General features: G+C 44.4%; 1 protein-coding gene across 4 annotated transcripts in view; it reads left to right on the forward strand.

Annotated features, from left to right (window-relative positions):
• The window catches only part of Arhgef3 (Rho guanine nucleotide exchange factor 3), a 287,557-nt gene extending 275,109 nt beyond the window's left edge, over positions 1-12,448 (forward strand). For all 4 annotated transcript variants that reach the window (XM_028754050.1, XM_028754053.1, XM_028754051.1 and 1 more), the window contains 4 exons: positions 329-586; positions 5,767-5,937; positions 8,705-8,891; positions 10,161-12,448. In XM_028754050.1, coding sequence (XP_028609883.1) covers positions 329-586; positions 5,767-5,937; positions 8,705-8,891; positions 10,161-10,510 — 966 coding nt within the window. In that variant the 3' untranslated portion in view covers positions 10,511-12,448. The remainder of the gene's footprint in view (positions 1-328; positions 587-5,766; positions 5,938-8,704; positions 8,892-10,160) is intronic.
• The last annotated feature ends 260 nt before the right edge of the window (positions 12,449-12,708 follow it).

Consider the following 12,708-nt stretch of genomic DNA (forward strand, 5'->3'; position numbering starts at 1 on the left):
CACACACACACACACACACACACACACACACACACACACACACACACCCTGTTCTGTATGCATCTGCGATACTGATTCTTTTGTTTCCAGTTTAAATTGGCAGCAAAAGCTAACACGTTTTGATAGGGATCTTTAAAAAGTGAACGTACATCTAATGAATTGGGTCTTGTCTGTCATTTTGAAGAGCCTACTAGTTAGTCTCTTTACACCTTTACAGATAAAAGAACAGTGGCTGGGTCTGGAGACCGGTTTGATGTCTTTCATTCCTGACCTGGCCCTTGTAGCAGTGACACTGACACCCAGCCTTCTCTTTATGTTTCCTTCCCAGCTGCCTTGTCTCAGCTCCTATGACAGCTACTGCAGCAATCAAGTTGCTGCCAAAGCCCTGCTGGACCACAAAAAGCAGGATCACAGAGTGCAGGATTTCCTCCAGCGGTGCTTAGAATCACCCTTCAGCCGCAAACTCGATCTCTGGAATTTCCTTGATATTCCCCGGAGCCGGCTAGTGAAGTATCCTCTGCTTCTTCGAGAAATCCTGAGGCATACGCCAAATGATAATCCAGACCAGCAGCACCTGGAAGAAGCTGTGAGTTTGCCTGTTTCTTTTCCTCTTCCTGTGTTGGTCTCTGTAATGGCTAGGGTCAGGTCAGTAGGTACCTTATACACAGAAGTCTTGGGTTTCAGGCCTGATATATCACAGATTTCTAACCCATAAAACAAACCATTTACATGAAATAGCTTAAGATCCACTTGGTTTTGTGTTTGTGTGCCTGTTTGTTTGCCTGTTTGTTTTTGTTTGTATATCTAACATAGGCCCGGACTAGTATAAAACTAGTAATTTAGGCTAGCTTCGAACTTGTGGCCATTCTCTACCCTCCAGTTTCAGCCTCTCAGATGCTAGGATTATAGGTATGTGCCACTATACCCAGCTCAGGTTTTACATATTTCTTGATGTTTTTCATGCCCTTCTAATCTGGTATAACTCAGAGAACTTGCTAACTGAGAGAATTATGATCTTTGTGGAGATTTTAAATGGAAAATTTGTCTTTAGTAAGAAAATGGGAATTGGCTTCTAATTAGCCCAAAGCTCATTGTGAAAGGGCATCTGTTTAAGATCTAGCTCCCATCTGTCCCCAAATGCAGTAGGGTGCCTGATCAAACTTCCTACTTGCTACTGCACCCTCATTCAGCAAACATTTATTGAGTATGGGTTTCGTGAGGGCCAGTAACCTCAGCATTTGAGAGGCAGGGGAATCCCAAGTATGAGGACATTCTGTGCTACACAGCAAGTTAAAAACCAGCTTTTCATAGGACTACAGGATCAATGTACAGGGCTTACCAGCCCCCATCTCCTTGATCTGGTTTTTACAGCTTCATGCCTGGCCATCCTTTCACTGCTTCCCCATTCCCTTACTCTCATGACCAGTAGTTCTCAACCTTCCTAATGCCGTGACTCTTTAATACAGTTCATGTCGTGGTGACTCCCCACCCATGAAATTATTTTTGTTACTACTGCATGACTGTAACTTTGGTACTGTTGTGAATTGTAATGTAAATATCTGATATTCAACTCCTGTGAAAGGATCGTTTGACTCTCGAAGGGGTCAAGACCACGGGTTGAGAACCACTGCCCCAGACCATCTTGGTCCTCTATTCAACAGAGAGTAACGTGTCCCAGATTGTAACGTGCCACATCTTGTAAATGATAGAGCTGGGATCTAAACCCTAAATCTAACTATTTAAAAAGCTTGAATTAATTACATAACATGGAAAATTTCTGGAGTTGATTTGATCCCAGGTCTGAAGAAGATCTGAATCCTGTCTCAAAGACAAACAAAACCAAACCAAAAAACACAACAACAGAAAGAAGGCTAGTAAGATGACCACATTAGCCTAATGGATTCTCAGAACATACTTTGGAAGAAGAGACCCAACTCCTGAAAGTTGGTCTCCACTTGGGTACCATGGTGCACGTGCGGGCACACACACACACACACATTTTAAAAGAAAAGATAGAAGGCGGTAGAAGGATGATGAAGACTTTAAGAGACCACCTCAAAAGGCTCGTTTCTGATCTGGCATAATCATAGGAACATTTATGTAGGTGATTTGGGAATCAGAAGCCTGAAGCTGCTGGATAATCAATTGCCTGTCATCTCCCAGAAAAGAACTTAATTGTTCTTGATAGTGATAATAAAAATAATAATCAATGATATTTCCCAAGTACTCAGTAAATTGAGTTTATATAATTGCCTTCCGGGTTATTATATCTCACTTAGCACTGATTACAGCCTGTGAGATTGCTCCTGTATCTGATGCTTTACAGTCCTGTTCAGTGAAGTGGAAAGCTAGCTCTATCTCTGAGCCCCTCTTGCTGTGGGAATTGCAGAGAGCTGCTGTCTTGTTATGAACAGGCCTTGCGGTTACAAAGCTGGTCCAGGCGTCTCCATGTAGGGATGGGGAAGAATGAGCGCAGACTCCTAACTTATGAGGCATGCAGTGTCTGCCAGGCCTGTCATACAGGGACCAGGGCCGTTCCCAACACAGAGAGAGATCACAGGCACCAGGGATGAGGCCCGTCTTACTTCTTCATGTCTGTTTTTTTTTTTTTTTTTTTTTTTTATTTTCGAGACAGGGTTTCTCTGTATAGCCCTGGCTGTCCTGGAACTCACTCTGTAGACCAGGCTGGCCTCGAACTCAGAAATCCGCCTGCCTCTGCCTCCCAAGTGCTGGGATTAAAGGCGTGCGCCACCACCGCCCGGCTTTTTTTTTTTTTATTTATTTATTTTTTTTTATTTTTTTTTATTCATGTCTGTTTTTATTACTAGGAAGAGTGTGACCTAGTTGTCTCCCCTCCATATCCTATCGCTGTGAATGTGTAGCCTGCAGGAATCCACACAGCAGGGAGCCCTGGCTGCTCTAAATGATGATTTGTGTGGATCCCATGAGCCTATGCTCAGATTTACTATGAAGATTTCTCCTTTTGGAAAACATACCATTTAAAGCATCTGTCCTCTTTTTCATGGGAGCTGGTTTGAATTTAAGAAACAAATAGATAGGAACGATTGTTTGTAACTTGAGGGAATGTGCCAGATACCCATTTCCTTGTGCTTAAAGTGTGAAGCCTTCAAAAGTTGAGCCTGTGCCTGATTATCAGGGCAGGTCTGGGCATGAAGCATGGTAAACTTGCATTTGCAAATGTCTACAAAGCAAGTCTTCTGTATGTCCATTCACACAGTCGGATGCGTGTTTTCCTCTCTCCTTTCCATAACCCGTGTAGCATACCCCAGATGAAATGTCTGTAACCCTGTACTGTTGGGCATGTTATGGATGTGTTTGATAAACACAAAAGTCCATAGTACCAGTGCGACTTGGCCACACATTCCTGAATAAATTCCACATCTATGGAAAGTGGGGGAAGACTGTTGACTCTTCTATAGCAAGGGAGTTGGTTCCCTTCACTCTGTGACTAAATCTAAAGACAGGCTTGCTTTTTTGTTTTAATGCAAGTTTAAACTACATCCTCATTACTCATTTTCTTAATGGTGTCTTGAAGAAGTAATGAGACTTACCCCCAAGAAGAACTTTCTTCTTTTTTTTAAATTTATTTATTTTTATTGATTTATTGAGACAGGGTCTCATGTGACAGAATCTAGCTTTCACCTTCTGACCCTCCTGCCTTTGTCTCCCTAATACTAGGATTAGAGATATACACTACCAAAGGGAATTGCTTAAAATAGAATGTTGACTATTCACTTATTTAATGATTTCAAAATCTAAGGATTGTCCCAGCCAGAGAAGGCTCCTGCCCACCATTCTCCCTGCATAAAACAGCCTTGCTTGTGATGCAGCTGCAGTGAGCATTGCTATGCTTGGTTCTTGTCAGGAGCTGGTGAGTAGATGGCATTGTCCCTCAAGGGACTAGACAGGGTGGATTCCAGGATGTGTTGGCTTTCATTGTCTCCCTTTTCCAGAAAGTTCTTATCTTCAGTTGAACCCTAGCAAGACATACAACAACACATTTAACTTAAATGCAGCTGCTGTGCAGTCTATCTTATGTAATTAGAACTCTGAAATCATGCAGGGTAAACACCCTCAAGACTCAGTATAAAAAGACCAGAGCCTCGGGTGCTGGGTAGATACAAATACAAAGCCCCGTGTTTGGTGGGTTAGAACAGATTCTGAGCGTGCAGTAAGAATGTTGATTGTTTGCATTGTTTTGCCTGTCAATAGTTTTTCACATACCAGAGAAAGAAACTGTGTGTGAAAGTAGTCAGAGCGGCCACTGCAGCATTTGAGTTTCTAACTCTTCCCATGACATGCTGGCTATTCAGTTCCCAAGTCAAATTAGGAAGTGAGCACACTGTATCTGCCCTCAACCTGCAACTCAATTAAGAGTCTCAATTAAGTTACTCAGACTAGTTTCTAAGGTGAGTGAAGCCATACTCCTACCTCAGCCTCCCCAGCAGCTCTGTATCCCACTTTGACTTCAGAAAATAGTGAGCTAGACCAAAACCTTTCTGGGTTTCCTGGGCACTCACAGGAAACTGTGGAAACCAGCTCAAGGGTTGATTAGTTCCCCTGTCCAGCTGCAACTCGTAAATAGTTCACTGGTAAGAAGCCATGGCCATCACTGGTAAGGTCTTTTTAAAAGGGGATGTATGGCGTCATCCCCTGTCTGCTGAAAACAGAAAGGTAAAGGAATTAACACTAAACAGCTATTCAGAGATCTCTTCCTTGTTCTGAATCTATTTGTTTTGGTTTGCTGTGGGTGGAGAGCGTTTACTTGGTATTCATTTCTTGAAGCAGGGTCTCATTGTGGACTGTCCTAGGAACTTGCCCTGTAACTCAGGGCAGCCTCAAATGTTCTTATTGTCCTCCTGCCTCAGCATCCCAAGTGTTAGGGTTATAGGTATGTGTCACTGTGCTTGCTTTGGTGTAAGTAAATTTGTAAGCATCCAAGACTACCTTGTTTCTCTCCCACTCAGATAAGATTATGTATTGTCTTTAGATTTGTTTATGTCTTGGTTAGGGTTTATGTTGCTGTGATAAAACACCATGACCAAAAGCAACTTGTGGAAGAAAGGGTTTATTTTACGTTACCGTGAATTCATCCATAACTGAGAAAACCCAGGGCAGGAATCTGGAGGCAGGAACTGAAGCAGAAGCCATGGAAGGCAACTGCTTACTCCCTTGGCTTGCAACTGCTTATTCCCTTGTTCCCCATGGCTTGCTCAACCTGCTTTCTTACACAACTCAAGACCACCAGTCCAGAGGTGGCACCACCCGCAAAGGCTGGGCTCTCTCAAATCAATCAGTAATCAAGAAAATGTCCCATAGGCTTGACTACTGGCCAGTCTGGCAAGGGCATTTCTCCATTGAAGATGCCTCTTCCCAAATGACTGTAGCTTGTGTCAAGGTAACAAAACACTAGCCCCAGCATAGTTTATGGTGTAAATATATGTGTGTATAGATAGTGTGGTGCTTAGTAAGTGAATCTCTGCGAGTTCGAGGCCAGACTGGTCTACATAGTGAGTTTCAGGCCAGCCAGGGCTACATAGTGTGAGACTCTGCCTTGGGGGTAAAAAAAGTATATTAAAAGCTTTGGGTTTTGTTTGTTTGTTTGTTTGCAGTGGTCACATGGATCTCAGCTCTCGGCATTAGATACAGTAGTGTCTGAGTAGCCTTGAGGCTGGCTCCAAGCCTCTGGTTGTGGGTGGTTGGCTTACTTCCCCCGATTTTTATTATTCTTATTTGCTTCCATAGATAAACATCATTCAGGGAATTGTGGCAGAAATCAACACCAAGACTGGGGAATCAGAATGCCGTTATTACAAAGAGCGGCTTCTTTACTTGGAAGAAGGTCAGAAAGATTCCTTGATTGACAGCTCAAAGGTCCTGTGTTGTCATGGAGAGCTGAAAAATAACCGGGGTGTGGTAAGTAGTTACTCTCCTTGGGGCCTTCCCATGGTACCTCCCTATTTCTATCCCACCCTCAGCCTTTCTCCCTCTCCCTCTCCCTCTCCCTCTCCCTCTCCCTCTCCCTCTCTCTCTATTGTGGCACTAGGGATTTGGCCTACTAGGCAAGCACCCACTCTTCCCTCCTCCCCTCCCCTTCCCCCTCTCCCTCCCCCTCTCCTTCCCCCTCCCCCTCTCCCCCTCTCTCTCCCTCTCCCTCTCCCTCTCCCTCTCCCTCCCCCCTCCTATCTCTCTCTATTGTGGTACTAGGGATTTGGCCTACTAGGCAAGCACCCACTACTGAATACATTTCTAGCCTTCTCTTTACTTTTTGAATTTTGAGACAGTCTCAATTAAGTTGCCCCGACTAGCTTCAAACTAGGATGAGTCAAGCTATGCTCCTGCCCCAGCCTCCCCAGCAGCTGGGATTATGGGTACATACCACTGTATCCAGCTTGGTGTCCCACTTTGACTTCAGAAAATAGTGAGCCAGACATACTGGCACAGATCCATAATCCCAAGGACTTGGGAGGCTGAAGCAAGAAATAAATTGAAGTTCAATGCCTGTCAGAGCTAGAGAGAGGGGGTGAGACCTGTTGGATCTGTATAACAGATTCCAGTTCGGCCAGAGCTACAGTGAAAACATGCCTCCAAAAAAGTATGTACTTTAGAAGAGATTGATTACATGTAATACTTTAAGAGACGCCCTTTCAACGTATGTGAGCAGCCTGGGAACATCCCTTGTTGTTAGAAGGTATCTTGAATAGCTTGTTACCAGAGCAACTGTCGATTCAGCCATACCATTTGTAATGGGGCCAACTGAGAACTGCTAAAGCCACTGTACATGGACCTGCATCTGTGTCATAGAGCATTCCTGACTGCCAGAAGGTTGTCTTCTGCTTCTTATTGATTTCCAGAAAGCAATGGGGGATTTACACGATGTGACACTCAGTTCCTTGAAAGTTCTTTCTAGGAAGTCTTGAGAATCAGGAAGAAGCATTGCTCCCTGGAGGTGGCCTGTTCCCTTCTCATACACCAGCTAAGGCTGGAGGCCTCTCTGATTAGATGGGCCTATGGAGAAGGATGAGCTCCTCAGGCAGTAGAGTTTGGAGTATAGAGACAGTAGATGGGGTGGGGGTGTTGAGTTTGGCTCTTGCTGGAGGTTTGAAGGTTATTAGGAACAAAATCTTGTTTCAGGAAAAATACTGTAGCAGTGACAGCAAAAGGGAGCTGGGAGCAGCCAGAGATCTCAGTGAAGACTTAGAAATGGAGGACATTTGTAAGACACTGCTCAGAAAATCCCAGCTCAACTGTCTGCCTCAGCAAGAAGATGGAGGGGTATAGAAACAAAAGCCCCTGGTTATTTTAAGTTCTGAACACAATAGCCCAGCCCTCTCCCTCCCTGCCCCTAAAGGAATATTTTTTAATACATTTCTACCACCACTACACCCTGGTGAGGAAAGCCTTTAACTTGGTTATTTTGTGCTTTACTATTTTATGATCTTTGAGTATTCTTTTTTATTTTTTTTGTCTATTTTGAAATGAGAGTTTTCCCTAGGCTAAACTCAAACTCACTGTATAACGCAAGCTAGCCTTGAATCTGCAATATCTCACCTCTGCTTCCGACTGGTAGGAAGATGTACCTTCTCACCACCCAAGGTCCTGGAGAGAGAGAGAGAGAGTTGTGTCTGGAGTCTGTGGAATGTGTATGGTAGGAGACCTACAGATTTCTGCTCCCTCACATAGCAAACTATGGATAATTCAGAATGTGCTTCCTCTGCTCAAACCAGGCTTCTCATCTTGAGTTTTTACTCCTCCCTGTTAGTGGCCTCTTTTGAGTGTCCTGTATTGGCATTCCCACATGTTTCTACCAGAAAGTCAGAGCCCAGCATCAGAGCTACAGTCATTCCACCTTAACTCCTGAACATTTCCAAAGAGCCCGGGGTGGAACACCAGAGATACGCCCCAGCTCCACACAGGCCTTCATTTTCTGAGATTTTTTTTTCTTGTCCCAGCTCCACACTGGCAGCTTGCTTATATGATGTTGTTTGAGACATGCCTCCATCTTTTGAGATTTGCTCTTTGCCTATAACACGTGTCAGTGATGCACTCTCTCCAGAGAGCCCAGGTGTTGCTGAGCTTACTGAGAATGATGTGAGGGGCATCTTCCTCAGGCTCCAGCAGTGTGCCCAGGTTCCTCTTGGCCAAGCAGGGTCCCAGTCAGAGTTTCTGGCTAAAGTTGATTAGCCCAGTGATTGAAGAAACACACATTTTTATGGGTTTGGGAAGCCAGAGTTATTATTAGGCTTTGATATACACTCTTGTCCTTGTAGACTATCATTAACTTGGTCTCTTAGAATCGTATTGATGCCAGGAAAGTAATAATTCCTTTCACCATCCTGTTCATTCTGGTCCTTTAGTTTTCTCTTGGTTGAGCTGGAGGCTGTGTGTGTATGAACAGGCTGTGAACTGTAATCTAAGTAGGGTTCTGGCTACAGTTAACTGTAGAAGGGCTTTCTCCAGCAGGCCCCTAAGGAGGAACAAAATTAAGGCAGTAGATAAGTAGATACGTGTATCTGGAAATATTTCAAATCTTCCCAACTTCTGTTTTCCTAGAAACCCATCTGAACATGTGCTCATAATCCATTCTGAACCTAGTTCCTGGAGACCTCCTGCCGCAGAGGCCCACAAACTCACCACTTAGTAGTGGTTGCTCAGGATAATCCTGCGGGCTCTTTTCTTCTAGAAACTCCATGTTTTCCTGTTCCAAGAAGTGCTGGTGATCACCCGAGCTGTCACTCACAACGAGCAACTCTGCTACCAGTTGTACCGGCAGCCCATCCCTGTGAAGGACCTCACGCTGGAAGACCTGCAGGATGGAGAAGTTCGGCTGGGTGGCTCCCTGCGTGGTGCCTTCAGCAACAATGAGAGAAGTATGTGTGGGTAGTGGACTGCAGTGACACACTGAACGATTTGACCGTAGAAATGTGGAAGGAGTGGCAAACTGTCCCAATGTTGACACCTCACCTGATTGATGAACAGTCAAGTTCAACCTCTGAGCCTTCAGTTTCCCACTCGTCTGCTTTCCTTTTGAGATTGCTTTGGGCATTAAGTAGCAGACTGTACATGAGCCCAGCCGTGTGCAGCTGCATGCAGATGGTGCTCTCTGGCTCAGTCTCCTACTGCTACATCAAAGTATGCTTAATGTGCCATACAGACTCTCTGCGGGCACTAGTTGCATACTGTAAGGTTTTGTAGTTGTTCTGATGTAACTGCTGAAGAGAGTTAAGAATCAAGTAGAGAGCCCAGCTGCCACAGCTCAACATGGGATTGTGCGTTTGAGGCCAACCTGGGCTACATAGCGAAAGCCTACCCCAGAAGAAAAAAAAGCTAAGTGAACTGTGAGCTGGGGTGCATGTGCACCTGCAGCACTACTCATTGGGCATCTCTACCTCAAGACTAAAGTAAATAACAATAAGAAGCCATGATAGCTTTCTGTATCTGGCATCCTTATGTAGTGAGCACCGTTTTGGGTACTAATGATAAGCCAAGACTTTTAACACTTCTTGTTTCTATTGAGTGTATAGTTTACGCTGGACAAATATTCCTAATGCTGGTTAGAAAAACTGGAACTTAATCTGGGCATAATGGTACATGTCTAGGATCTTCATCCCAGCACTTAGGAGGCAGAGGCAGGTGGATCTCTGTCAGTCTGAGGGTAGATTGCTTTATATAGTGAGTTCACAGCCAGCCAGAGCTACATAGTGAGATCCTGTCTCTAAATAACAATACTAATAATAACCATAAAGGAATAGACTGAGATTGACAGGCTTATTTATTTCTAAAATAGGGTCTGTATTTTTATTTAAATATAATTGTATCATATCTCCCCTTCAGTTTCCTTCTCCATCCCTTCCCATGTTTCTCTCCCCTCAGCCCCTCCCATGTCTGCTTCCAAGGGCTTCTAACCTACAGGAAGCTGTTGTTAATCCCTTCAGGAAATCTGAGTTAAGTCTGTGTCACTCCAGTCAAATAAGTGTGGCATCAGGGTAGAACTAGCTTAGTCCTGCATCAGTAAGAGACATCAGTGTCTGGCATGGGCCCAGGGTACACCCATTACATTAGGGCCACTCTGTGTGGTATTGTTAGTCTTGGCAAATACCTACCCATTGACTCTCTTTTCATCTGTTCTTCATTTCTAGTTAAAAACTTCTTCAGAGTCAGTTTCAAAAATGGATCCCAAAGTCAGACCCACTCGCTACAAGCCAACGACACCTTCAACAAACAGCAGTGGCTCAACTGTATCCGTCAGGCCAAAGAAACAGTTCTGTCTGCTGCCGGGCAGGCTGGCTTGCTTGACTCTGAGGGACTGGCCCAGGGTCCTGGCACTGAGAACAGGGAGCCGCAGGGAGAAACAAAACTTGAGCAGATGGACCAATCGGACAGCGAGTCAGACTGCAGTATGGACACCAGCGAGGTCAGCCTTGAGTGTGAGCGGATGGAACAGACAGATGCTTCCTGTGCAAACAGTAGGCCCGAGGAGAGCGTCTGACAGAAGACTGTGACCCTGCTAGCAGCAGGCCTGTGTCTTACTTGTACAGTGTTCGCATTCCACACATGAACGGTTTGGAGAGGCACTTTGTAATACTCCTGTGCCTGTGTTGGCCTATTTCCCCGTGTCTGCTCCTTGTCCCTAGTACTGTAACTGCCGCCCAGTCTGTGTCAGCTTGCAGCAGCCCTTACCCTGTTGCAAGCATCTCACAAGCATCTGGATGAGTGTGGAGGAACTGACCGTGTTACTTTGAATTGTCCTACTTTCAAAACAGAAAGGGTCTCTTAAACTACTGTTCTGCATGGGCTGGGCTGACAAGGCCTTTGTCCATGCGTCCCTAGTGTTCCTCTAGCTCTGATGTAGTAGCTGAAGTCCTGGCACTGAGGGAGCTTTGCAGAGAACTGAGGTGGAATTTGAAGGGAGGGCAGAAAGTCTAATTAACCCTTGGAGTGAACTCGGGTTCCGTGTTATTCAGCCAGAAAACATGAAAACATCCCTGAGGGTTTCTGAGGTTTAATTTTGCAAAGGAGGAAGCCTTGTTTTGAAGCCTGTGGTTTCATCCAGTGCAAATTGAATGTAACAATCTATAAAGACCTGAAACAGAGGTGGCTTTAGAGAGGGCCAAGACAAAAGCAGCAGTCAGATAGGCCTGGTGGCACAGGCCTACAATCCCAGCACTTGGGAGCAGAGGCAGGAAGATGTGGAGTTCAATAGCAGCCTTGGCTACATACCAAGTTCTAGTTCAACCTGAGTTGCACAGTAAAAACAAAACAGAGCTAAAAGCACTTGCCTGCTCTGAATATTCAACTGACATGGGGGATGGCTGTGGGAGGTGTTTGTCACAGCCAGTGGCTTGCCATTAGAAGAGCCTTTTCTAGCCTACAACATCAGATTGCCAGGAGCCAGGGAAGATCTGCCAGGGTTATGTGACCCCATCAACATTATGTTTCATCAGCCTCAGCCACTCCTCTTTTCCAGTGGAAGACTGTGACTGCATCCGTGACTCTGTTGACAAACAAGACAGAAGGACTTGGAGGTGAGAAATGTCACTGTCACGGAAGCCTCCTGTAGGAACCAGAGAAATTGAAGTTCTGGAGGGTCTCGGGATTTCCTTCTCTGCTTTCGGGCCTTGGTTCTTGAGCTACAGTTGGACTGCTGGTTAATTCCCCTTGGCCAGTTTCATTAGCTCTCATTAACTAGGGTCAGCTAGCCAAACTGGAAAGTTCCTTGTTCCAGCCTTGATTTACAGAGCAAGGATGGATTAAAAAAAAAAAAAGTTCATAAACTACACAGAACAGCGTCTTGCAAGTGTAAATAACTTAGGGGACTTGTACACAATTATTCCCACAACAGCGCTAGTAGTAATGACTCTAAATTATTGCCAAAAAGTTGTTTTTGTTAATTTCTGCATCTATCAAGTTTACAGAAAAGAAAGCAGCAAAATACAAAGTTGTCCCTTTATTGTGTACATGCGTCGTGTGTACTGAAGGAAGCTATGTGACAAGAGCAAACAATAGAAAAACAAGCTATATTGCATTATTTTTCAAGACATATTATGATCAGTTCTACCCTGTGAAGCAATATTTCTGTATTTATAGATTTTAACCATGGTGAATTTTTTTTCTATTACAAGTTTATTTAAAACCATTTTGTTTCTCAAGTTGCTGATTTAGCGAATAAACCTGCTCCAGGCAGACACAGTGGAAAACTGAGACAGGACACTGGATGACAGAAGAAAGCCTGAACTGTTCTCTATAGAGCCACTGGCCCTTGTGGCCAGTGAGTTAAGAAAAGGTCTCTGTCAGGGTCAGCCTTTACACAATTATTAATTAATTGTGGAAGAGAGTGGATGGATGTTTTGGTGAAATGAATACTTTTGTATAATGGCCTTAAACTTTTCTGGAAGCATCTCAAATAAATTGCATTAAAAATACCTTTTCCCCCTGTGTACAGTGTGTTCTCAGCCACCGTCAAGTCTCAGGTTGTCTTCTTGAAGGGCAAGAGTTTCTTTCTGAAGTTTTACATGTGGTTTCCAAGTACAACTTACCATAGAACACCGGCTGGAATAAGTGGTGTGACTGACCGAGGAACGCTGTTACAGAACATACATTTCTGTTTTCTCAAGCATTCTGCTCTGATTTATTTACCATGTATACTTAGTGTGCATCATTTATTTGTATATGTTTTGTGTATGCATG

The sequence above is a fragment of the Grammomys surdaster genome, unplaced genomic scaffold (assembly GCF_004785775.1).
Source record: "Grammomys surdaster isolate TR1022 unplaced genomic scaffold, NIH_TR_1.0 125979, whole genome shotgun sequence".
Lineage (NCBI taxonomy): Eukaryota > Metazoa > Chordata > Mammalia > Rodentia > Muridae > Grammomys > Grammomys surdaster.